The sequence below is a fragment of the Pinus tabuliformis genome, chromosome 7 (genome assembly GCF_031772625.1).
Source record: "Pinus tabuliformis cultivar Carrire ecotype Pingquan chromosome 7, CPIR1, whole genome shotgun sequence".
Classification (NCBI taxonomy): Eukaryota; Viridiplantae; Streptophyta; class Pinopsida; order Pinales; family Pinaceae; genus Pinus; species Pinus tabuliformis.
This window is the reverse complement of record NC_142293.1, coordinates 469822920-469850171: the sequence shown is the minus strand read 5'-3', so window position 1 is coordinate 469850171 and position 27252 is coordinate 469822920. Positions and strand designations below refer to the sequence as shown.

Genomic DNA, 27252 nt, shown 5'->3' with positions numbered 1-27252 from the left:
CCTGGTTACTTTTAATCATAATTCGCAAAGAAAGTAAGATTACCGTATCACTTAAAATAACTTGATGGTAATTCCCAAAAGGTAAACTTTGACGCAATACCTTTGAATTTTAAGCTGTACACCTAACTTCTTTCCATCTTATGTTAAATTAAAAACATTTTTTAATCCTACTACAAGATCAACTTTTAACTTAACCTAAACACAATAATAAATATTAACCTAAACGCTCCAAAGATTCTTTCCAATTTTCTCACTTTAATTGACAACAAAAGTGTCATATTTTTTAAGGCTTTACTTTTGCATTTTGTTAATAATTTTTTTACGCTGTAGTTTAGTGGTAAATCAAAATAGGGTTAGATCCCCACTCATTACGGCGACAAAAGGTTTCATCCGCGCCAAATTGAAAATATGTAAAAACTTCTATCGTGGGGCAGTGTTGTGCCCTTCGCCAAAACCAAAACATAAATAAATTACACCTGTTACTTCAGATTTCTCACAGCTGCTTGAAAAGGACTTTGGACATGCTTGTCCTCGCCTCACCAACATTAGTTTCATTTGGCTGTGGCCATCTCACTCTACTTACCATGGAGTCCATCGGCTAAAAAATATATCAGGTTCGTCAAATATAAACGGAATTTTGCTTATTTTACAACTCTTGAATTTAAATCCCTCCACAAAATCACATCTGACCCTTTTATCTGCAGCTAACGACGTTCTGGGAGCTCAATCTCGAGCACCTGTAGCTCCGGAACGGGCCATCTACGAAGATCACAATCTCGGAACAGTTTTTCACATTTCAAAGCTGGTCACGACAGGCGAAACCCCAGAAAATTCGACGAAATTGATAATATCACAAGGAAATCAACGCTCAAACCCTTCGGACTGGACAGAGGAGCCAGAAAACTTTAGAACCCTAAGTGCTATGGAGGGGAGTACAGGTGATGGCGGATCTTCCGCTGGCCTGGCCAGATGGAGAAACGATTTCTCTCGGAGATTTCAATATTACCTGGACAAGTCAACGCCACATCCTGTTGGGAGATGGCTTGGATCTCTTGCTGCGGCGACTGTATATATTTTGCGGGTTTATTATGTGCAGGGCTTTTACATCGTCTCTTACGGATTGGGGATTTACGTCTTGAATCTGCTGATAGGGTTTCTATCTCCTCAAGTTGATCCTGAGTTGGAAGGGATGGACGGGGCTTCTTTGCCAACTAAGGGTTCGGATGAGTTCAAGCCCTTCATTCGCAGGCTTCCTGAATTTAAATTCTGGTTTCTTCTTATTCCCAGGCCTTTTTTTTCTTCTCGTGTCATGCTTTTAGTCTTTTCAGTTACATTGTTATGAATGAATTTTTAGGTATTATAACACCCAAGAGACTCAATTTGTCTGTATGAGATAATTTGCCCGACCAATTTATTTTTGAAGATTATGGCTCCGGTCTAGATTTCGTTATAATTGATTTTATCTGATGCCATCTGTTATCAGAGTCTACAATAATATATGGTTTATGTTTGGCCAAGGTGTTGCCAAAGTTTATTGACTACTGCTTCTTAAGGAGTCCATTTCACTTGATTTCTAAACGTTTCAATCGGCTTTCCATATCAAAATTGTTTTAAACAGTTCAAAAAATTATTTAATAGATTAGTGCATAGTAGTCATGTTCATTAAAAAAACAGCAAACAATAAACAAAAAGGGGGATAGACATGGTTTGGTGTAGAACCAATGATAAGAAAGGTCATTTAAACTATTTTTGATGACACTTATGAAGTAGAGGAATTGGGTGCCTCCATTATTTTGTCACAGTTTCCAAGAATGAGCAGCGTGCAGCATGGGAACAGGTCCCAGTAGATAAGGTTCTAGATAGAAGCCACTAACAGTCAGCACAGGTCAGTTAAGCATGTTCTTCTGTGGTTGACTAGATAAGGCTTTCAGTGTAGGATTCGTTCCAGCAATAAATAGCCCCCAAATACCAAACTGAACGCTTTTTTGGCTTCTGATGCCCTGTTCATCAATGTTGGATACTTTATCCTCAATGTTCCAAAATGAGGGCGGAGTGCGATCATTTTCCAATTGGTTGGTGGCATCTTTTCCTTAGCATCAGTGGTGGTTCCTTTCCAAAGGTATTTTTGCATTAGTTTGTTAATCTTCTTCAAAACCTCCACATGAGTAGATATCATAGGGTGGTGCATAGATTAAAGAGGCATTGTGGGGAGGGCATTTTAAACTAGCATCTCTCTCCCTGAGATTAAGCTAGTGGAGCCCTGACATTGAGATTTTCCTTCTTAACTATTCTAATTTCAGTGCCCATTCTTTATTTCACAAAAGTTTTATTGCTGTGGGGATCCCAAGGTAGTCCAAGGACTGCTAGTTAATCTTGGCTGAGAACTTAAGTACATACACTATTCTATTTAATTTGGGGGCTTCTTTGTTCCATCAAAATATTTTACTTGTCATGTTATTTACTTCCCCCTACTCAAGCTGGTAGGAAGGTGTCAAGGTCATTTAAAAATCTTTTGGTGATTATTAGTTAGGCACTTCCCAAAATTAGTGTGTTGTTCACACATTGAGCTTGATTCAAAGGATTTACCCACTTGAAAATCTAATCTTATCTTATATTTATATATTTATGTTTATTACATTGCCTTCTCCTTTAGAAATGCTTTTGTCCTTAAATCATATTCATGGAAAGGCTTTACATCTTTGCTCTGGCTTGTAATGTCTTCACCTGATTATTTGTCCTTGATGTTGTCATGGTTGATGATATGGGGTGATGTAAACTTCTAAGTTCTAAGTAGAATTGTCAAATTGCAAATGGATTTGACCATCCAAATTTGATCTTTGTGGAACTATGCCCTCATATGACTCCCAAGATGAATTGGCTTTTGTGAAATTGAATTGCATTGATATCAATATTGTTTAGAAGATATGCCAATTGTTTTCATTTGGAGCGATGTTGATATAATGACTGGTTATGTTATCTAATTTTTTGGTTAGGATGTCAATAAGGTGTCTTTGTAGCATGACTTCCCCTTATTGTACTTGTAGTGTTTTCTAGATTTACTTTTGGTATTATATCTTCTTCATGCATTGGTGGTGTTTTGTTGATCATTGAATTTCTATCAGTAAGTACACTTGGAATTTCCATTGTTTGTACTCCAACATCTAGAAATGTCCTTTCTTTTGATAGAATTGGCACCTTCTTGAGTTTGTGATGTTGATTGGATCTATATTTGTTCCTTTCTCCACAACTTGGATTTTCACATTTGAAGATTTCAATGCTTCCTTCTTGATAAGTTGTTCTAACTTGTTTTTTCTCTTATCACCTTTTAATTTCCTAATTAGTGCTATCAAGTTTTGACTATGGTTTTTGAGGCAAAAAATTTCATTGTTTTTATTTACAATAGCTTTGTCAAATTCTTTTTTGTTAAAATTGGCAATTAGGGCCAAACTCCACATGGGTCATCTTATTTATGACAACTGATATCTTTCTTGGATTCCTCTCTCTGAGAGGTGTAGGATTGATCTAAAGATCATCCAATTCCGACATGTAAAAATGAAGATATGAATTTATTTATATTATGGACAAATTGTCAAGGTCGGCCAACAAGCAAAACAAGCATTCAAACTCCCAGCTCATCCTCAACGTTGCATATAAAAGGAGACCTCAAGTCATTTCATCCTCATCTCATCTTCACTATTCTCTCTCTCCTCACTTGATTGGGTACGCTAATCTGGGCAGCTATCTCTCACACGTGTGAAGGAAGGAGGACATTTTTTGTTTGGTTGCGTTGAACAGTTTGACTGAATTTTAGAGGCTGCTGTTTTGGGATGTGTTGACCAGCGTTGATCTTCTTTTGACTGCGGATTTGGTGAGGTATCTTCCTCTTAGCAGGCCACGGATCTGGGCACTGAAATTGAGGTGATTTGACCTCTCATTTGACCACCCTAGGGCTGGCTGCAAATCGACTTTTGTTGACCAGCTTTTGACTGGACTTTTTCGGACTGTTTTGGGCTGTTTTGGCTTGTTGTTGGAGGTCAAAGTTGGTTGGGTTTGACTGAGCTTTTTAGAGGAAGAATTTTGCCCTGTTTGACCAGTGTTGACTTTTCTGGTTAGGGCTTTTTTGTTGCTGTCATAAATTATCAGATTTGTAATTTGTACTATCCCTCTCTTTGCTGAACTAGTGAGGAATATAAGAAGAATTGATCAAGGGTTTCCACACATTGGGGTTTGTCCTTGACTGGTGCCACATCTTGTGTCCTTTTGTCTTGGCTTGTCTTTTACTGTTTATATTTATGTTCTATCTGCATTTTACTATCATGCTGATGTGATTGCTAAACTGGATATTGATATTGGGCTAATAAAGAATTTGAAGTAAATTGCTCTTAAGCATAGAACATACCATTGTTACCTAAAATTAACATTTTTGCATCTTTTGCATATACTTTTCATAATTTTGAAGGATCACCTTTGAGATATCTTGAATGCCTTCTATTGTTACTGAATTTGCCTCAATGTAGCATCTTGTAATGTTATCATTTTCTTCTCATAAGAGAATGCCAAAAGCTTCTCCTTCATGTTTAAGATGAAAGTCTATTAAAGTTGGCAAATATGGCCAAATTCCACTTTGGACAACTCATTTGATGGAGATAATTATTGCATTGAACTACTGTTTTTGAGAGGACTGAAATCGACCTAAAGATCACTAAATTTGGACAAGGAGAAATGTGTTTTTGAAGTGAATCCCACACATGTGCAAATTGTCAAGGTCGGCCACACCATCACGTAGGCTCATGAAGCCCAAGAGACATGTCTTTTGACCCACATCGACTCATATAAATAAGAGTGTCCTCCAACCTCATTTAGCACCTCATCAACTCAACATATCTTCTCTCTCCTCATTCCATTGGTTTGTACAACTAAATAATTGCAAGCTTCTCTCACGTGCGAAAAAGGACGGAAAAAATCTTAGGGTTGAAAATCTGAAGCTGTCTGCAACTTTGACTAGTGTTGACTTTGACTCTCTGGGCAAAATTTTAGTTTGATCTTTTGGGTATCTTTTTGTTTGGGCAAGCCACACTATTTGGCATAGAAACTGAGAATTTTTGGGGACTTTGACCTGCATTGATTGTAGGCCTATTTGACCGCAAGGTGGACTTTAGGTTGACTAACTTTGACTGTAGATTTGTTGATTGTTTTGGGCTGACTTTGACCAGTAAGAGAGGTCGAGTTCCTCTCTCCTTTGACCGAGTTGTTTTCGAGAAGTTTGACTAGAGTTTGATTGTTTTTGACTTTTTGGTTAGCGCTGATTTGACAGCTGTTCACTGAGAGCATAATTGCAAATTTGTTAGGGCTATTTTGGATAGTGATTTGGCAAGTCGATTTTGACTTAGACTTATACTATTGTACTCTCTCTCTTTGCTGAACATTTGATATTTATAATAAGAAGAATTGATTAAGGGTTTTCCTCATCTTGGGGTTTTTCCTTGGCTTGAGCGAAATTCTTGTGTTCTCTTGTTTTGGCTTGCTTTCTGCATTTTATTGTTTATGTTCTATCTACAGTTACTGTCAATGTGATTAATATTTTATGTGATTGCTATTGGAAAATAAATGGAAATCATCATTAGGCTAATAAAAGGACATTGAAGTAATTGTTGCAAGCATAGAACATACCATTGTTATCTAAAATTAACATGGTATCAGAGACTAGGTGAGGACAAAGCCCAAGAAAGAGAAAGAAAAACAATCATTAAGAGATTTGTTGGACAAAGATTATTAGACAAGTCTCCATGGCCTCTACATCTTACTTCAAGTATGAGGACAAGCTCAATGACAAATCTGACTATCATGCATGGAAGATGACTTTGGACTTGACTTTGGAGGAGCATGAAGTATTGGATTATGTGCAGGGAAAAGTGGTGGAGCTTCCTTCAAATGCACCTGTTGCTGCAAAAACGAAATATAAAAAAGGTGAGGTCAAAGCAAATTTTTTTTTGATTGACTCCATTCAAAACATTTGGTTGCCGATATTTTTGATTTGGGAACTTCTAAGGAAATATATGATAAGTTGGTTGGGATGTTCAAAGTGAACAATACAAATCGAATTCTCTTTTTTAAGAGCAAGTTGAAGGATATCAAGATGGATAAAGGGGAGTCTATCCAATCATACTTCATGAGAATAACTCAAATCAACAATGACTTCCAATTTGTTGGAGAAGTTATTGCTGACAGGCTAGTTCACTCTTATTGCTCTTGGAGGTCTTTCACGACCATGGGATGTATTTGTCACCACTATTTTCAACAATGACAGGATACCTGGTTTCCATGAGTTATTGGCTAGACGCACTCAAGAAGAGACAAGGATGATGGAGAGAGATAAGTCCTCCAATGGAAATGAGCCTACTGCTTTCTCCGCTCATGTGAAAAGGAAGAATGACGTTGGTTTAAGGAGACAAGGTCAAGTATCTAAGAAGGGATTCAAAGGAGGAAGAAATGAAGATGCTACAATTGTAATAGGTTCAACCACTGTCCTTGATAGCGCCCTCACAAGAAGAATCTTCCAAGGGATGATGACAACAACTACAACAACAACAACAATTACAAAAGTAATGACAATCTAAGTAACAATAGGTTCAACAACAAAGGAAAGAGAATTGCTCTAGCTGCTCAAAATGGAAATGGTTGACCTCCCACATGCCAGGTATGATGAAAGTAACGTTGTAGAAAAACAAGATGAGTTCTATCTTATTTCTGCTCTATCTATTGCCCCTCCTTCAGATACTTTGGATCATTGGTTGATTGATAGTGGAGCTTTAAGGCACTTCACTGGATACAAGGAGGCCCTCTCAAATTTAGTTGAGAAGAAAACTAATTTAAAGATCATACTTGGAGATAATGCCACCTACCCCATGAAAGGGATAGGTATTGTCACTCTTCACTTGAATCGAGGTCAAACCATTCATCTACAAGAAGTATTATATGTGCCCGATTTGAAGAAGAACTTGGTGTCTATTTTTGCGATGAAAGACAAAGGCTTCAAGGTAGCCTTCATTGATGGAAAGATACGTATTTGGCATAGAAACCCTAAATATGCATTTACTCTTGGATTTAGGTTTTATGGTCTCTATCAAGTTGGTGGAAGTCCTTTGGGAGCTTTGGTGAGTGATACTTCTCTTCAATGTGAATTATGGCACCGGAGGTTTGCCCACTTACATTACAAAGCCTTACTTGGGGTAAGGAAGATGGTCACAGGGATGCTCGACTTTACTATGAACCATGGAGTTTGTCAGGGTTATGCGGTTGGGAAACATACAAAGGGACCTCGAGTGAAAGCAAGGCAACCGATATTCTTCAGTTGGTCCATTTTGACCTATCTGGTGCCTTGCTTGTAACCTCATTTGGAGGATACACATATTATGCAATCTTTGTGGATGACTTCTCACGCAAAACATGGATCTATTTCTTGAAGAGGAAGGATGAAGTGTTCAAATGGTTTCGTTCTTTCAAAGCATTGGTGAAAAATCAAATAGGGAAGAAGATTAAGACGTTGAGGACCGACAATGGAACCAAATATGAATCAAATGAATTCAATGACTTTTGAAGAGAGGCTGGTATTAAGAGGGAGACAACGGTTCCATACACTCCTAAGTAGAATGGTGTTGCTGAAAGGAAGAATCAAACAATCACGTAAACCACCCATGCCATGATCTATGATCAAGGTCTATTGAAATTCTTATGGGGAGAAGTTGCCAACACTATCGTATATGTTCAAAATAGGAGCTCGCATCAAGCCTTGGATTTGAAGACACTGGAGGAAGTCTTCACTAATAATAAACCCGATGTTTCTCATTTTAGAATTTTTGGTTGTTCGGTATACTTTCATGTGCCTAAAGAGAAAATGAATAAATTGGAAGTTTTTGGGAAGAAAGCTATATTCGTCGGCTATAGTGAAAATTCAGAGGCATATAGGATCTATGTACCTGGTCAAAGAAATGTGAAAGTAAGCTGAGATGTTACCTTTGATGAAGACATTGCCCTCGGGATAGCCAAAGATCTCCCCATCTTAAGGAAGGACAATGATGATGTTGTCGAAAATCAAGACGAACCTCTGATGGATGAGCCTATACTTGATATTGATGGATCGATGGATCCTATTGATACATCTCTTGGTGATTCCTCTACCTCAAGGAAAAGACCACTATGGCTTGAAGACACTCTCGAAGACATTGAGAGACATATTGCTCCAAGGGGGAGATTTCGCAAAAGTAAGACGTTGAACACTTGTGGTTGCTATCAGTACTATTGTCCAAGCTGAACCATGCACGTTCGAAGAAGCCGTAAATTACCAACTATGGAAAGATGCGTTGAATGAGGAATATGAATTGATCATGAAGAATGATGTCCGGAATGTGGTGCCTAGACCTAAGGACAAGTTAGTTGTCATCTCAAAATGGCTTTACAAAATTAAACATGGAGCTAATGGAAGTGTTGAAAAATATAAGGCTAGGTTCATAGCTTGTGGCTTCTCTCAAAAGGAAGGATTGGACTATGATGAAATATTTGCACCAGTTGCTCGATATACCACTATCTGATCCATTATTGCTCTCACTGCCAACCAAGGTTGGAGTCTACATCAAATGGATGCCAAGATTGCATTCTTGCATGGCTCATTTAAGGAGAAAGTCTACTTGGAACAACTATAGGGGTTTGAAGTAAAAGATCAAAGGACACGTGTACTGACTGAAGAAAGCCCTCAATGGGTTGAAGCAAGCCCTTAGGGCTTGGTATGAAAGGATTGACAATTATCTCATGAAGTTGGGTTTTACTAGAAGCTATGCTGGTCCAAACCTATACTTCAAGGTTGAAAAGGACATGCCTCTTATTTTGGTCCTTTATGTTGATGATCTCTTTTTGATTGGTGCAAACCCTCTCATTTATCAATGCAAGAGGGAGTTGACTTCCGAGTTCGAGATGAAGGACCTAGGACTGATGCATTACTTCCTAGGCCTTGAGGTCTGGGAAAAGCCAGGTGAGATTTTCCTTTTTCAAGGAAAATACATTGTGAAGTTGTTAGAAAGATGTGGGATGGTGGATTGCAAGTCTGTGACTACTCCGATGGAACTAAACTTCAAGAAGCTATGTGGAAGTGCTCTTGGGCCCAAATTGGCAAACCCTTTTGAATACAGACAACTTGTGGGGGCCCTGATGTTCTTGGTAAACTCCTGATCGGACATATGCTTTGCTGTAAATACTTAGAGTCAATTTATAGTTGAGCCTCATCACATACATTGGGTTGTTGCAAAGAATCTCGTAAGATACCTTAGTGGCAATATCAACTATGGGTTGAGATACACTGCCGAGATTTTGAGGCTACATGGATATTCTGATGCTGACTGGGTTTGCAGTGTGGTGGATAGAAAGAGTACGTCAAGATGTTGCTTCTCGTTGGGTTTTGCTTTGATTTCTTGTATGAGCAGGAAGCAAAAATCGATTGCTCTAAGCACCGACGAGGTAGAATATATTGCAGCTAGTATGGTCTGTTGTGATGCTGTTTGGTTGTGGAAGCTCTTCAGTGAGCTATTTGAACACCTGTTGGATACCACTGCTATCTAATGTGACAATTAGAGCGGGACTCGCCTTTTAGAGAATCCCGTGTGTAAAAATTTCAAGTTTGAAATCGTATTGCAGCAGCGGGAATTAATTCTTCTAATTGTTAATTAATTTAACGATTTATTTGCTACGACAAATATTGAATAAATCAAACTGCAACCTTCACAAATAAAACTGCGGAAAATAATAGTGCTGGAAATTGAGAAATAATCTACTACACACACAAAATTATGACACTTATTTTTGGACTAAAGTTCACGAAAAAACCCAACTTGGGAAAACCAGTGTAGCAACTGAGGGTTTTTATTATTATGCAACAATGAATTTATTCAAGTACAATCTGGATGCTGAACACTGGCAAAAATCTAGTGAGGAATTTTCCTCACCCCATAAGCAATTCGACATTGAATACTGGCAAAAATCTAGTGAAGAATTTTCCTCACCCCTTAAGCAATTCGACACTGAATACTGGCCTTTGAAACCCCTCCACGAATTGCCTTGCATCACCCTTTGTGCAGGCACAAATTTGTATGGCTTGGATCTCACACTGAGCTGCCTCCTTAGCTTGCCACAAACACTGGCAACGTTTCTCCCGACCTCTGTGAAATTATTTTGCCTCCGGAACTCTGAAACAACTTTCCGAATTTGCAAATCAAACTACCTCTTAGAGGCTTTTGCGTTGCCTCATTGTGGCTATCTCTACCTCTCTGTAGTGTACTCTCCGGATCTGGAAAATCTTCCCTCTAGACTCACTGCCCCTGCCCCTCTTTGTCTCTGCTTCTTTCTTTGGTTCGAACTCTTCCTGCTACTGCCTCTGGAAACTCAAACTCTCAAAGGAAATTGATCATTGCGTGTCTCATAGGTGCGTTCTCCATCTACCCATCGAATTCTTGTAATCTTCTATTGGACCTCCAACAACCAAGATTAAAACTTAATTAAGGGCCCAAATTATTTCCTAGTCAATCCGTGTGAGTTTCTAGATGATTCACACCTTATCTTAATTAATTATGATTAGTTAACCACTTTTCCTAAGTTTAGAATTGAATTTCTAGATCATTCACTCCTTATCTCAATTAATTTTGATTAATTAACCACTTTTCCTAAGTTTAGATTTGGGAAATATTTAAAAATAGGCTAATAATCTAATTGTGACACTTTTAGGGGGAATTTTCAAAAATGATTTGTGGGTTATGGAGAACTCTTGCATTTTAGCCTCTCCACAAAGTTTCGAGACTAGAACACCTCTGATGCTACACAAACTAATGCTCCCTCTTAGCAAGGAAGGTGTTCTAGTGCGACACTGTTGCTACAACACCAAGTCTCTGTATCACTCTCTGTCATGCTGCTGATGTCTAGCCATTGTGACTGCCTGCCATTGCCCACCAACCACTGTGCAACTCTGATGCTGCATATGTGTTGCTGTTGACATTGCCATACTGCTGCCAACTTTACATTTGCACTGCAACTCCCTCTCATCTGTTGTTGCTAGAATTGACAAGCATCCTAAATACTGAATCAACTGTGTTCAATATGATGCATCTGTCTCCCGAGTCCTGACTGCTACTAGTTGCTGCACTGTCCACTGAAGAATCTGCATTGCTGCTGACTCTGCATTGTGCCACTCTGGACTGTGCTCAATAGCATCTGACTGCTACTAGTCTGCAACTGTCACTCCAGAATCTGACTGCATCAACTGACACTGATCCACCTCGCTACTGAATATTGTGGGCCCCCATAGCAAGGTAATGATCCATGAGGACACCTCAATGGACCCTAGCCTTGTCTGCATTGCTCTGGGACTAAAGCTCTAGATCGCCCCACCTCTCTCTTGGCGGTATAGCTGCAAATACCGCGAAATCTTCTTCCAACCTAGAGGACAACTTATCGATCTTAGCGGAGGCTGTTACCTGGTCTTGCTTCTACTACTTGTCCTTCTTCCTGAGAAGACACTGCGTACTGTAGTGGCCAAACTTCCCACACCTGAAGCTCTTGACCTTTGACAGGTCCTTCTTCTTCTTTTCCCCCTGTCCCTGATTTGGACCCTTTGATGCTAGGGCCACATTCTCCTCTTCCTTCTCACCCTTCAAGAACTTTCTACTGCTTCTGCTGATGGTGCTCTTTACTAGAACCTGCCTCAACTCCTCCTGTTGTAGGTCGGACCACATCTTGTCCCACCCAGTGAATGTGTTTCGTCCCAAAATACTCCAGACGAAGACTTGCCAATCCTTCGAGACACTGTTTAGGGCCAACTGTACAAGCTTTGTCGGACATCCTAGCCTTCCAAAAGACATAGTTGGAGGCTCCCTCCAACCTATCCTGATCTCTAAGCCCAGCTGTGGCCATCTCTAGATCTGGTCGAAAATTTCCCTCTTTCCCTTTGCTTGGCTATTGGATTTGCTACATGTAGTCCCATTTAGAGTGAGGAAATATGCTCACAGCTACTACCAATCTGCAACTGGAAAAATTAGATCTCTAAAACTTGAGATCCCCTGAGAGAAATTTTCCCTCTGTGTGTGCTATTTCTCTTCCACTTGACGTTGATTCTGCTACTACAAACTACTGCAAAACCCTTCTGCGCCCAAACAAGGAATCTACTAAGCGAAAATAACTCAGTTGTTGCTCCCTTTGCCTGCTGCAATCACTGAATCCAGCAAGTCGAATTTTTCTGCCAACCTGCGATGAAAAATTGATCTGCCCAACAATTTCGAACTGCCTGGCTTAGAGTCTATGCAACCCCTAGAAAAATCGTCCTGCTGCTCCTTTTGAACAACGAATTCTTCTGCCTCTGCTTCTAAGCTTCTCCGTTTGATCAATCATTCTCTGATACCATGTGAATTTAAAATCTGAAATCCTATTGCAGCAATTGGAATTAATTCTTCTAATTGTTAATTAATTGAATGATTTATTTGCTATGACAAATACCGAACAAATCACACTGCAACCTTCACAAATAAAACTACGAAAAATAATAACGTTGGAAATTGAGAAATAATCTAGCGCACACACAAAATTGTGACACTTATTTTTGGACTAAAGTCTACAGAAAAACCCAACTTTGGAAAACCCGTGCAGCAGTTGAGGGTTTTTATTATTATGTTGCAGAAAATTTATCTGAGTACAATCTGGATGCCAAATATTAGCAATCCTACAGAGAAAATACTGGCATAAATCTAGCGAGGAATTTTCATCACCCCACAAGCAATCTGACATTGAAAACTGGCCTCTAAAACCCCTCGACGAATTGCACTGTGTCACCCTTTGCACAGGCACAAATCCGTACGACTTGGATCTCACATTGAGATGCGTCTTCAACTTGCCACTGACTTTGGAAACGTTTTTCCTGGCCTCTGCAAAATTCTTCTGCCTTTGGAACTTTGAAATGACTTCCTGAATTTGCAAATTGAACTGCCCCTTAGAGCATTTTGTGCAAGCTCTCTGTGGCTATCTCTGCTTCTCTGTAGTGTACTCTCCGGATCTGGAAAATCTTTCCTTCGAACTCACTATCGCTGCCCCTCTCTGTCTCTGCTTCCGTCTCTGGCTCGAACTCTTCCAATTACTGCCTCTGGAAAATCGAACTTTCCAAAGAAATCGATCTCTATGTGTCTCACAAGTGTGTTCTCCATCTACCCATCGACTTCTTATAATCTTTCGTTGGACCTCCAACGCCTAAGATTAAAACTTAATCAAGGGTCCTGTTATGCTCTTAACCTGCAAAATAATACCCAGATACAGAATATGCGCAGAAAAGATACCCAGAACACAGAATATGCGAAGAAAAGATACCTAGAACACAGAATAGCAATGATTTTATTATTCAAAGAGCAATGTTCACATGCCTCTTCGAGGGGGCAACCTCCAATAGAGCAGAGCTCGATTACAAAATAAGACACGATGCTCCTCGCAGGGAGTCTCTATCCTTTATATATGACTCATACATGCAATACCACAGTATAATACCACGGGCCAATACCGTGGGTTTTATTAATACCATCTATCTAATACTACGGCCCATTTGCAACTAACTGTGGTCCCGTCATTAATTGCGGGTTAACCACTTACAAATATTAATATGGGCTTTATTGACTCTTGACTATGATGTGATCCCATGACATAAATAAGGGGGTTAGGGTGGGACCCTAACATGCCCTCCCCCTTAAGACTAGCCTTGTCCTCAAGGCTGAAGCTGCGGAGACTGCTGAAGAATAGTGGCTGGTTCCCAAGTTGCATCTTCCGGAGAGGTGTCTTTCCATTTGACGAGGACTTCCTTAATCATGCGGCCGCGCATGTGCTTGTCTCGTGTGTCTAGAACCTGTTCGGGTTGAAGCCAGATTGACCCTTCTTCGTCTAATTCAGGTAGACTGGTTTGAACTCGGCAATTGTTCCCAATCACTTTCTTGAGGCACGATACATGGAAAACTGGATGGATTTTTGCCGTAGGTGGCAAAGCCAACTTGTAAGCCACTTCTCCAATGCGCTGAAGTACTAGGTATGGTCCGTAGAATTTTGGAGAGAGCTTTTGACAACCCTTGTCTTTGAGTGATGTTTGCTTATATGGTTGCAGCCTCAAAAAGACCTGATCCCCTTCTTGAAAATGGCGCTCTGAGCGATGTTGGTCGGCCTGTTGCTTCATGCGGTTCTGAGCTTGATGAATATTCTCTCGAAGATGGGCGAGCATGGTTGCGCGGTGTTGTAGGAGTTGATCCACTGCTTGTACTTTGGAGCTCCCCTTGAGATAAGAAGTAGGGGAAGGCGGAAGTTGACCATAGACTGCTTCATAGGGAGTCATTTTGGTGGTAGCATGATAGTTGGTGTTATACCACCATTCAGCCAGAGGTAACCCCACTGTGCCCAAATGTGTTGCTTTTCTGAAGTGAAACACCTAAGGTAGGTTTCTAGACATTTGTTGACGGCTTCGGTTTGACCATCTGTTTGCGAATGATATGAAGTACTGAGTTTGAGTTGAGTGCCTTGTATTCTGAAGAGTTCCTGCCAAAAATTGCTGGTGAAGATCTGGTCGCGGTCGGACACTATAGAAGTGGGCATGCCATGTAATTTGAAGATCTGATCCATGAAGATTGAGCAACCAAAGTTGGTGTAAACGGGTGGGGTAGGGCGCAGAAATGAGCATACTTCGACAATCGGTCCACAACCACCATGATGACTGACTTGTTCCCTGACTTTGGAAGACTTGTAATGAAATCCATAGAAACCTCCGTCCAAATTGATGCCGGAATGGGCAATGGTTGTAATGTGCCTGGTGTGTTGATGGTTTCCCCTTTGTGGCGTTGACAGACATCACATTCTGCTACGAAAGTAAGGATGTCCTTTTTCATGCCTGTCCAAAAGAATGATCTTCTGGTGCGAGCATACGTCTTCTGAAAGCCCGAATGTCCTGCAATGGGAGATGAGTGCAATTCTGCCAAAATGCGACTTTTGAGGGTAGATGTTGGTGATATTACGACTCTGTCCTTGTAGCGAAGAATATCATTCTGCCACGAGTAGCCCTTACTGGAATTAGGATCTACCTGCAATTGAGAAATGAGTTGGGAGAGCCCTGGGTGTGAAAACCATTCCCTGCGAGCCTCTTCAATCCAGTCTGGAATGGGAAGGGAAATTGCGAGCAGAGTACTTTCCTCCTCAAATTGGCGCGATAATGCATCTGCTACACTGTTGTCTTTCCCTTTCTTGTAAATGATCTCATAATCATATCCCAGCATTTTGGCTAACCATTTATTTTGTTGTGGGGAGGATAGGCGTTGCTCCAAAAAATATTTAAGACTGTGATGATCTGTGTGGATTTGGAAACGTCGCCCCAATAAGTAAGGTCGCCAGGTCTCGACTGCATGTAAGATAGCCATCATTTCCTTCTCGTAGGTAGATTGGCCCAGATTCCTCCCACTGAGTTGTTGGCTTGTGAAGGCCAATGGTCGCCCTTCTTGCATTAAGACCGCCCAATACCTGTACCCGAAGCATCACATTCAATGACAAAGGATTTGGTGAAGTCAGGTAGTGCTAAGACTGGAGTGGAACACATGGCGTTTTTGAGAGCGGTAAATGCCTGTTGTGCTTCCTCGTTCCAGAAGAAGGAATTTTTCTTTAGGAGTTGAGTGAGGGGCTTCGCTATGCGGCCATAGTTACGGACAAATTTACGATAATAGCTTGTGAGACCCAAAAATCCTCTCAAGCTCTTCAAAGTCTTAGGTTGAGGCCATTCTTGCATTGCCTGGATCTTTTTGAGGTCCACCTTGACACCTTCACACCCCACAATGTGGCCCAAATACTCAACTTCTTCCATGCCAAACGAACACTTAGACATCTTGACAAATAGTTTATGCTTGCGGAGCAGTTGCAAGAGTAGATCTACATGCTGAAGATGTGCCGCCCAAGTGCCACTATAGATGAGAATGTCATCGAAGAAGACAAGGACAAATTTTTTGAGATATGGTTTGAGGATGTGATTCATAAGACTCTGAAAAGTAGAAGGGGCATTACAGAGACCAAATGGCATGACCAGGAACTCATAATGGCCTTCATGAGTTCTGAAAGCCGTCTTGGGAATGTCGACTTCCTTCATGCGAATTTGGTGGTAGCTGGAGCGAAGATCCAACTTAGTGAAGAATTGAGCCCCATTGAGTTCGTCCAGCAAATCGTCAACCACCGGAATGGGAAATTTATCTTTGACTGTCAACTTGTTGAGGGCCCTGAAGTCGGGACACATCCGCCACTCCCCATCTTTCTTGAGGACCATGACCACTGGGGATGAATAAGGACTAATGCTGGGACGAATGACACCTGCTTCCAACAATTCCTTGATGATTTTTTCTATTTCATTTTTTTGAGTGAACAGATATCTGTATGGCCGCACATTTGGGGGTTGGGCCCCTGGAACCAAGGTGATGCTATGATCATGTTCCCCTCTCGAGGGTGGAAGCTCATGAGGCTTGTCAAAGACCGTCCGATGGTTATTTAAAATCTGCTGCATCTCAGGATGAATTGGCAGAGACATGGTTTCGACTACCTGGATGGCATTAAATTGAGCTACCACTCCATGATGGCCCTTTTTTAACAATTTTTCCATCCGATGTGAGCTGATGACAGAGGGGGCTCCCGCTTGGAGTCCACGGAGGGTATGTGTGGAGTTGTTCTGCTTAAAACTCATATATAACTCCTGGAAATCCATTGTGATTGGCCCAAGAGTGCGGAGCCATTCAGCGCCTAGGACAATGTCGCAACCCCCCATGTGTATGGCAAACATGTGGGTTTTCAACTGATAATCCCCCATTTGAAGTTTGACATTTTCACAGCGGCCTTCACATTTCATTGTGCCCCCATCTGCAATTTGGACTTGGAAGTTAGAAACTGCCCGTACAAAACAATGCGCTGCTTCGGCGATTTTTTGATGGATGAAATTATGGGTACTTCCACTATCAATCAAGACTACTACTGGGCGATGTTTAAGAAAACCCCTGATTTTGAGAGTTTGAGGGGAAGAAATTCCTGCCAACGCATTTAGCGAAATAACTGGTTCGTCAGATACAATCTCCTTTTGGTTGTCTTCTTCGACCGCCTCCGGTTCCTCAAGTGGTGGATCTTCCTTGGTGGAGCTGTAGTCAGTGGCATCTATTTGAAAAAACTTGGGCTCCTTGCATTTATGACCCGGGGAATATTTTTCATCACAGTAGTAACATAGTCCTTGCTTCCTTCTTTCGGCCATTTCCGCAGGTGACACCTTTTGAATCTTAAGTGTCTGAGTCGTGTTGGGAGCCTGTGGGGGACGACCTTTAGCGGGGAAATTGGGGCGGCTGTATTGGGCTGCTAATGCACGTTCCACCTTACGAGCTACCTGGCAAGCCTCTGTCCACGTGGGAGGGTGGTGAAGTAGAACTTGAGCTTTGATGGCTTCTTTAAGACCGCTGATAAAACATTCCGTGTAGAACTCATCTGTGAGACCCTTAGTGCGGAAGGCTAAGGCTTCAAAAGCGGTAATATATTCATCCACTGTACCCGTCTGTCGGAGCTTAGTGAGACGCCCCAAAAAAGAGTCTTCCTGTTCAAAGCGATTTCGAAGAGCTTTGGTAAATTGGTCCCAATTCTGAAAAGGTGCATTGCAACGCTGATGCCATTCCGCCCATTGCCATCGTTCATTGTCCAAGTACATGGTCCCCACCATAAGCTTAGTCCAATCATCTAGGATATGATTCAATCTGAAATACTGCTCCATTTGTGCTAGCCATGTTGACGTGTGAGAACCGTCAAATTTATGCATATCCAACTTGGGAGGTCGCTGACTGGTTGGTGGATGGGTGTGCCAGACGTGAGGAGAGTGGCTCGACTCACCCTCATGGTATTCAGGGCCCTTATACGCCTCCTCGTGGGCTGGTTCCTTGCCCTTCTAGAGTGCTTCCTGTACCTGGAGAGTTAGTCCGCTAATCTCACGTTTGAGGGAGTTCATCGCAGTGTGGATGGTGTTCACAGTGTCTTCAAGTTTGTCCATCCTTTCATTGGCAATTGCTTGAGCTCTAGTTTCTACCATGCACCAACCGGATGAAAAATTGGGACTGCCTAAATTTTTTTTCTAATAAATTGAATGGTACCACCTTGCTCAACTCGCTGTCCTGATTCTGATGGGCTAGATCACCAATAAGCACCCCAGCAGATCTCAGACTCTTTCTTTTTTTGGAAAACTCCTAACGGAGTTTTACTCCTCCTTTATCAATACTACAGTCGCCAAATCCTCAAAATGTCAATGCTGCCAAAAGTCCTGCGAAAAGTAGACCCCGGTATAGGAACCCTTCACAACAACTCCGATCTGGTGGATCTGAGAGATCTGAATGGTGGAACAACTGCTGCTGCGGATCTGATGGAGCTGCGGGACTGATGTCTGCTGCTGCGGCACGTCTTTGCACACGCGGATCTGGAATAGATGATGTGTGATCCCCCGATAGAAAAGGGAACTATGGTCTAGAGGAGTGTCAGGTGCTACAGATCGCAATATACATAAGGGTCTAACAGTAGTACTCGGCCCAATGTTTTAGGGCTCTAACTAAGGAGGATCGACCGTACCCTTAGCCGTACAACTCGACTACCCTATCGTACGGGCGAGTAATCTCTCCGAGTGCTGTTCTCGGTGTACTGTAGCCACAAGACGGCCGAAGGTTTATCTATGGCGAGGTTTCAAGGAGCCTAGGGGGCTTCCTATATACCCAGAGGGTACGTGGAAGACAGTCCGTGCGCGGTTCTGTCTAATGCGCTACTACTCGAAGGGGTACCCACAGGGGTTACAAGGGAGTCCAACAGACGTGACCACCTCTTGTATTTCCTGCGTGCATGCCTCCCCAAATTCGCAGGTTTATGCGCTTAACGACAGATCCCGTGGTTTAAAGACGCCGGAACACGTCTCTAGCCAAAATTTTTTTGCTAAAAATTGGAGATCCCACCGAGCCCTGGAAAGTGCTCTGATACCACTTGTTATGCTCTTAACCTGCAAAATAATACCCAGATACAGAATATGCGCAGAAAAGATACCTAGAACACATAATATGCGAAGAAAAGATACCCAGAACACAGAATAGCAATGATTTTATTATTCAAAGAGCAATGTTCACATGCCTCTTCGAGGGGGCAACCTCCAATAGAGCAGAGCTCGTTTACAAAATAAGACACGATGCTCCTCGCAGGGAGTCTCTATCCTTTATATATGACTCATACATTCAATACCACGGGCCAATACCGTGGGTTTTATTAATACCATCTATCTAATACTACGGCCCATTTGCAACTAACTGTGGTCCCGTCATTAATTGCGGGTTAACCACTTACAAATATTAATATGGGCTTTATTGACTCTTGACTATGATGTGATCCCATGACATAAATAAGGGGGTTAGGGTGGGACCCTAACAGGTCCAAATTATTTCCTAGTCGATCCGTGTGCGTTTCTAGATGTTCACACCTTATCTCAATTAATTCTAATTAATTAACCACTTTTCCTAAGTTTTTTTTTTTGGTTTGGTTTCTTCTTCTTTTTTGATTTACCCAGTACGAAAAAAGCTTGATTGTATTATATAAAAGGTATAAAATCAGGATATTACATCTAGGTATAGCCGGATAGAGAGAAATAGCCAAAACTTTTCCTAAGTTTAGACTTAGGAAATATTTAAAAATAGACTAATAATCTAATTGAAACACTTTTATTTGGAATTTCTAGAAAGGATTTTTGGGTTATGGAGAACTCTTGTGTTTTAGCCTCTCCTCAAAGTTTCGAGACTAGAACACCTCTAATGCTACAAAAACTAACATCGTGTTCCACAACTGCTCCAAGCATATTGATATCAAGTACAACTTTATTTGGTATATGGTACAACGAGGAGCAATAAGGTTCCAAGACATCAGGATTGATGAGCAAGTTGTTGACATTCTCACGAAGCCCTTGAGGAAGGTCAAGTTCTTAACCTTCTGAGAGAGACTTGGAGTCGTGGAAGGACCCTCCCATGAGTGTCCCGCTTGAGTTGGACATTGAGCTCTGGGAGCTCTTGGGGGCCTGGGGTACTTCTTAGAGCTATGAGCGACCATAGGGTGAGTGGTTCACCTTCCCCTATAGGTATGTTGTATACAGGGTGAGCGGTTTACCTTCCCCTGTGATACCCCATGATGATGTATGAGAGCATAGGGTGAGTGGTTCACCTTCCTCTATGATTGATGATATATGCATAGGGTGAGTGGTTCACCTTCTCCTATGGCATATAAGCAGGATGAGTGGCTCACTTTCTCCCACGGATGCCCCAACATACATCCTACCCATGTAGTTTGAGACTCTTGGGAAGTACCTCTTATCTGTCCAATGAGTTGGGAAAAGAGAATAGGGACCATAACACTACAGATGGATACATTGTGTATTACTGTACTCCCTATATCTAGGATGCATGATGTTCAACAACTTGATCTGGGATCAAGTTAGATTAGGGTTCTACCCTGGCTATGTGGATTGACTTTTCTTAGTGGAGAGTGGCAAGGTCTTGTGACTCACTCTCGACCGATTCTTCTTATTATCTATATCAGTGTTCAGCAGAGCCGAGACGAGATGCAAAGTTTGTTCATGATGAGCTCAATATCTTTTCTAGATTAGCAATCACATCAGCATTAAAGTAAATTGTAGATAGAACATAAACATAGATCGCAGAAGACAAGCCAAGACAAGAGGACACAAGATGTGGCGCTAGCCAGGGACAAACCCCAATGTGGGTAAACCCTTGATCAATTCTTTTTATATGTTCTTCAATAGTTCAGCAGAGAGAGAGAGAGATAGTACATTTACAACAGAAGTCAACACTTTTATCTAGATAAGAGCATAGATCATCTCTACGAAGATGATACATGAGATCAGTTGAAGACATGCTGCTTTAACTGATTCTCCTGGGTGACTCCTTCACCTATCATTGTGCTGCATCTCGTCATCATGCTGCACCTCACCGTGCTGCACCCATCATCACAATGCTGGACCTCATGACCATGCTGTACACATCATACTACTGCACCTTATGCTGCACTGTTGTCCCATGTGCCATTGTTGCACCATGCTGCCACAGCTGTCCTATGCGGCATACTGCTGTCCCACTGTTAGTGACATAGTCATTCCGTGTTTGCTTGCTGTCCCATCACAACTTGCTATACCTTGCTGCTGTCCCATGTGACTTAGCATACCTTGCTGCTGTCCCATGTGACTTTGCGGCACTAAGTAGCCTTGCTGTCCATGCATCTTTGCAGCACTATGTAGCCTTGCTGTCCATGCATCTGCTGTTCCAATGCTGCTTTCATTGCTGCTTATGTGGTGACTGGTTAGGGCATCTGGCAGCCCTTACACACCCAGCTATCAGTCCACAAACAGTCCCTTAAGGACTATGGCCCACCTAGGCAAGCTTCTTTACTAGCAACGTTGCCTCCTTAGGATGTGAATCAGCCCTTACACCCTTATCGCACTCATAGCTGTGTGCTTAGGCCTGCTGCCAAGTACACCAACAATCTTGTTGCTGCTGTCTCCACAGAATGCCCACAAATTTGCAGCGTATTGCTTTTATTCTCGTCGACCTGGCTGCTTGCCTCTTGTGCTCGTAACTGTCCTGTGCCTACGCTGTCCCTACAGCCCTTTCACGCTGTCTAGGGCGGCCTCCACGCTGTTCCTTTGATCCTTCATGCTGCGGCTAAGGCTCCGCTGTCCACAAACCTTTCACGCTGTCTAGGGTAGCCTCCATGTTGTCCCTTTGATCCTTCATGCTGCGGCTAAGGCTCCGCTGTCCACACAGCCCTTCACACTGTCTAGGGCAGCCTCCACGCTGTCCTTTGACCCTTCATACTGCGGCTAAGGCTCCGCTGTCCACACAGCCCTTCACGCTGTCTAGGGCAGCCTCCTTCTTGACTGCGTAGAGGCCAGCGTATAGGCTAGGGCTTCTTCTTGATAGCGTTAGTGCTTAGACAGCGTATTTCTTTTTCTAGACTGCAGCTAGGTTATGCATAGAAGCTAGGGCTAGGACTGCGGCTAGGGCTTATTGTTATGCCTCCTTTTCTCCTGTGTGTTAGGGCTACTTCCTCCTAGATTTCTCTCACACTAAAACCCAAGACAAGTGGAGAGAAATCAAGAGAGAAGTTGTGTGTGAAATGACTCTCAAGTCATCTCCTTTTATACTAAAACGTTGAGCACATGTGTGGGTTATTGGGTTGCTGGCCGACCTTGACGAATTGTCCCATAATACAAATAAATTCATAATTCCATGAATACTTATCAGAATCGGAGGATCTTTAGATCAATCCTACACCTCTCGATGAGAGGGATCCAAGAAAAATATCAGCTGCCATAAATAAGATGACCCACATGGAGTTTGGCCCTAGTTGCCAATTTTAACATGATCTTTGTTACACAGCTGTTCAACTACATCTTCATCCTCGCCAATCTTCCCCATGGCTGACTCAATATTTTCCTCTTGATAATCATCACCATCCCCGTCACGTTGTGTAAAAGCATCTCCTCTGTTAATTTTACCTACTGGAAGACAAGGTTGTGATAATACATCTTGTGCTACATCCTCCATGTCATAAGAAAGGTCTTTCATTTCCTTTTTCCCCTTCACAATTGAGCATAAGTTTAGAAACTCAACATCCAGATTTCCTTGAGGTTCAAGCTGCAATTTATCTCGAGGTTTTTCTCCATTCAGTGGCCCATTCTCTGATCCAACAAAAGAGTCATTGCCGACTGTATGCTTTCACTGTCAAGATGCTTTACCAAATTCATGTCATTTTCACAATCAAGGGGTGCACTAGCTGTGGCAGCTAAAGTTGGCATTCCATCTTTCAATTGATGGTTGGACAATCCATCACAAATACTGTCTTTGTTTCTTTCAAGTAAGTCTGGCTGATTGCCTACCTCCTCTTTAGGGGGATATGGCCATGTCCATGCTTTTGCCTTTGCTTCAACTTTTCTTATACTTTGCTTTTCAGGCTTGGGCTTATGATCGGTATCCCTCGATTTGTTTTTCTTGCAACTAGCCTAAAAATCGTTCCATTTACCTGCTTTCTGCTGCATCCCCACATTATTCAATTTGGGTGTTTGATCAGTCTTGAATGTCACGGTTGTGGCAGCCATTATATTCTGCTTAGTGGGTTGACCAAAGGTGCGCTGCCCAAAAACTGGAGATGATATGCCAGCGAGCCCACTGGAAGCAGCTGGTTGTCTGATCAAAATTGCCAATAGAAAATACAACCCAGTCTGGGCATGATTTGGTGATTGAAGGAAAGAAAATGCACCCTGTGTCTGGGCATGATTTGGTGATTGAAGGAAAGAAAATGCACCCTCTGTCTGGGCATGATTTGGTGATTGAAGGCCATTGAACAGGGAAGGAGTTGATTGTGCAAGGCTTGCTGGCTTGCTCTGTGACAACATTGTTGGTGTGCTGCTAGAGAACAGGTTGCTCTCAAAAGCAGGAGTGTTTTGGCCAAATTTTGGTGTTGAAGATTGATTCATTCCAAGTGACTGAGTACTTCTAAGGGGCATGCTCTTATCATTAGGTTCAGAAGATTGATCTCTTTTATTCTAACTTCAACTTCTTTGATTCCTCAAAAGCCCTTCTGTTCGAATATTGCAATTTTTTCATGGTTTCCGCTTGCTGCTTTTCCAACTTCTGCCATGGTTCTGCATATTCCTCACCAAGTATTTTTTCCTATGGTTCCACCTTTAAACACCCTCGAGGCTGGCAGGAGAGCCAGCTCTGATACCACTTTAGTGTGATAGGGTAATTTGGCCCTAGGGCTTCTTAGGGGGACCAGTGTTTCAGCAGAATTTATTCTTCTTGTACAAGAATTTAATTCAATACATATAACATATATTTCAAATAAACAGAGTTGGCTTTTCAATTAGTGCAATAAATCCAACAGTGCTATCATTCAACAGATCCACAAAATGATATTATCCAGGTTCAAAAGTTAATAGTTTAATAGACCAGAATAAATTCAACAGCACAGCAATACCTTAACCAGATACTTGACTTCATGATCAACTAGTAAGAAACCCTATGTGAGTTCTATCTAAATTTTTCCATAGATTCGTACTTGTTTTCTGCCTGGGTAATATCTTCAGAGCCTTCTCAACTCTCTGCCTGGACCTACTCAACAAGTTGTGCAGACTTCAGACTTCATAGGTCTTGGATACCTTCTCTGTTCCATTACAGGGGGCCAAATTTCCTTCAGGACATCAGATCTATAGAACAGGCATCAAAACACTTCATATTGACCACTGGAGTATCACAGGAAGTCATTCATCCTCAGAAGATGCTCCGTATGCTCAGAGAATCAACTTCGGGAGGTTTCCTTGCCTCAGAAAAATTGGATTATTTGCCTTGGATATATTTTCGGTGCCTCAGATTTCGTCTAAATAGCTACAGAACACGATGACTGCCTCAGAAACTCGTCACTCAGCAGGCATTTCGCTCAACCTTCAGAGGAGCTCGGATTACTAGTAGCAATGCTTAGTCTGTCACAGATTCCAGCCTAAGTACTTTGGAAGCCACAGAAAGACGGGAAACTCTACATACAATTGCAGAGGCTTCTGGTCCAGATCTTCGTTGGCTTCAGGAGAATCTGTTTCAGGAGTATGACACAGTATTAGGCTATTCCAACTTCGTCTAACCTCCAGATCAACTCACATTGCCAAGAAAAGTGCTTGAATTGTCTTGCTACATATGAAGTTGTCCTGGAACGATTTGCCTTGATGAATCTCTTCAGACCAGAGATAATCATGCTCCAGGGCAAGTAGAAAATAGGAAAATAGAGAGAAAATAACTTTATCAACTAGGGTGGAATCTTTCACTACCAAAATTTATAGGAAAAAGGGGTCGTAAAACCCTCAGAGCCTCAGGCTCAAAGAAAAACAGAGATAAAATGATTCAATCCAACGATGATCCAAATGAATTCAACCCTCTTGTATTTATAGATTTCCTCGAGGGGATTCTCTCCTTAATTAATTGAGTAAATTCACTCCAAACCCTAACCTTGGGTTTCTTTGCCCAGATGCCCCAAAACTTGCCCAGACATTGGGTATTTTGGGGTTTTTCCCCTTTATCAATGACTAGAGCCTACAAGGATCGATAGGCTACTTCGTCTCGGGGTTTTTCCCCTTTATCAATGACTATAGCCTACAGGGATCGATAGGATACTTCGTCTCTTGGACAATTAATTTCTCGGGAACGTTACATTCTGAGTGGTTGTTGCAAGACAAAATGCTGGTTGATGGATCAGTGATCAAGGAGATGAAAATTTGTTTTTCAGTAGCAAGTGCAATGCTAAAGCATTGCACTGTATCCAGCAAGAAATATTGAATTTTTAATTGGTTGGAAACACTAAGGCCATGTTGGCTATATGAGAGCATTTCCCCTAATGCCTTGAGTAGGGTTACCTCTCTTTAGGGTCACGTTGCTGTAATCACACTGGTATTTTTCTCTTCACTTATTTCTTTGGTACTTTATAAATTTGTTTACAAGTTTGGATTATGTTTGAAAGGAGTGTGGGGATGTCAGGAACTGCTGGAGAGACCCCCAAAATTTTGCAGGACAACACCTCCAAAATATAAAAATTACAAATTTGAACATTTAGATATCCATTTTGATGTAATAAGTGATTATTCAATACCCTTTTATAACATTTTATATCCAATTTAACAGATGGTTTAAAACCACTGGTGGAATCTCATCTGAAACTCAGAAGTTATTAAATGATTGCAACATGATGGTTTGTTTCAAAACCTCTTTTATAAGATTGACTAAGTGGTAGGATCCATCGTAGAGAGGAAATATGAACAAATAGCAAAAAATATAATTTTTATATTTTAGATGTCACTTTTGGTGACCTTCTCCCTGGAGGATGGTTGATGTCCCTAAATGGTTGAGGGATGTGTGCACATCCCCATAACATCCTGCGTGTGCTGGGCACATCCCAGGGACATGAAAAAACTGTCGCTGGCATCCCATTGATGCAGGGGGCATGGAAAATGCATGTCCCTGTCCCCATGAAATGGTGTGTTTGACTGTATTTGTTTTTTTGTGTTCGCTTGCTAAAGATAATTTATGTCATCGTTACCTCTAAAATCAGTGGAAATCTTCTAAGATAAATATTTTATATTTCAATCTGGCAGGTATTCTATAACAAAGGCATTCTGTATTGCTTTTGTGATGACATTTTTTTCAGTATTTGATGTCCCCGTATTTTGGCCAATATTATTATGTTACTGGGTGGTGCTTTTTGTGCTTACAATGAAGCGCCAAATACTGCACATGATCAAGTACAAATATGTCCCGTTTTCTATAGGAAAGCAGGTATACTCTTTGTTTGTTTGATTATATTTAATCATTTATTTATATCGTTCAAGTTGCCAATATTCTTGTGTTTGCGTCTTGGTTGTCTTTCTAATGTTACTGGGTGGTGCTTTTTATGTTTACTAAATGTGATTCCCTTTTTTTCCCTTTGGATTTCAGAGATACTCAGGGAAAAGGTCAACTGACAAGGCAGGCTCTTCTAGGGATTGATTGTCAGATTAAAAATTGGGGACATTCTATATTTTCAGTGCCTACTTGTGTTGCACTTCTGTATAAATGCCTGTCTGATTACTGGAAGTAAATTGGGCATTGCTAACAGGCATGTAGTTTTTGTTTAGGGAGCATGACAAAGGAATTTGGATCATATAATTGTAATGCAATTTCCAGTTTTCAACCATTTATATGAATATTTGCCCCTTTTTCCAGCTCAAAATATGGCTCTTATGATATTTGGGTAGGTTTGATTTATGTTAATCATTATTCATGGGTTGGACCTTGTCCATGTAGTGCATCTTTTGAATTTAACCCATTATTGTTGAGATTTGCATTGCATTGTCTCTGATATGCAGGCGACAATTGAACCAATTGAAAGAAGATATGTCTCTATCAGATAATTATGATTTGGAGTCTCTGTTAGTTGTTAGCAAAAATTACCTTCAAGGCAAGGCAAATTTTTATTCAATCATCTTGCATATGACTTATCTTCTTGCTGTTCTGTCAGTTATCTAGGGATTGGATCACTAATGGATTACAGATTGAGCTTCAGCTGCAAGGGTTTGGTTTTCAAACAGCT

The 27252-nt window shown here is 41.4% G+C and overlaps 1 protein-coding gene across 1 annotated transcript; it reads left to right on the top strand.

The window, feature by feature from the left end:
* The first annotated feature begins 458 nt into the window (after nucleotides 1–458).
* LOC149247978 (protein RER1B-like) lies at nucleotides 459–26892 on the top strand. The gene is made up of 4 exons (XM_089458321.1): nucleotides 459–614; nucleotides 705–1269; nucleotides 26279–26459; nucleotides 26619–26892. Exons 2-4 carry the CDS (start codon nucleotides 923–925, stop codon nucleotides 26667–26669), a joined length of 579 nt encoding a protein of 192 aa, XP_089314447.1. The 5' UTR covers nucleotides 459–614; nucleotides 705–922; the 3' UTR covers nucleotides 26670–26892.
* Nucleotides 26893–27252: the final 360 nt, after the last annotated feature.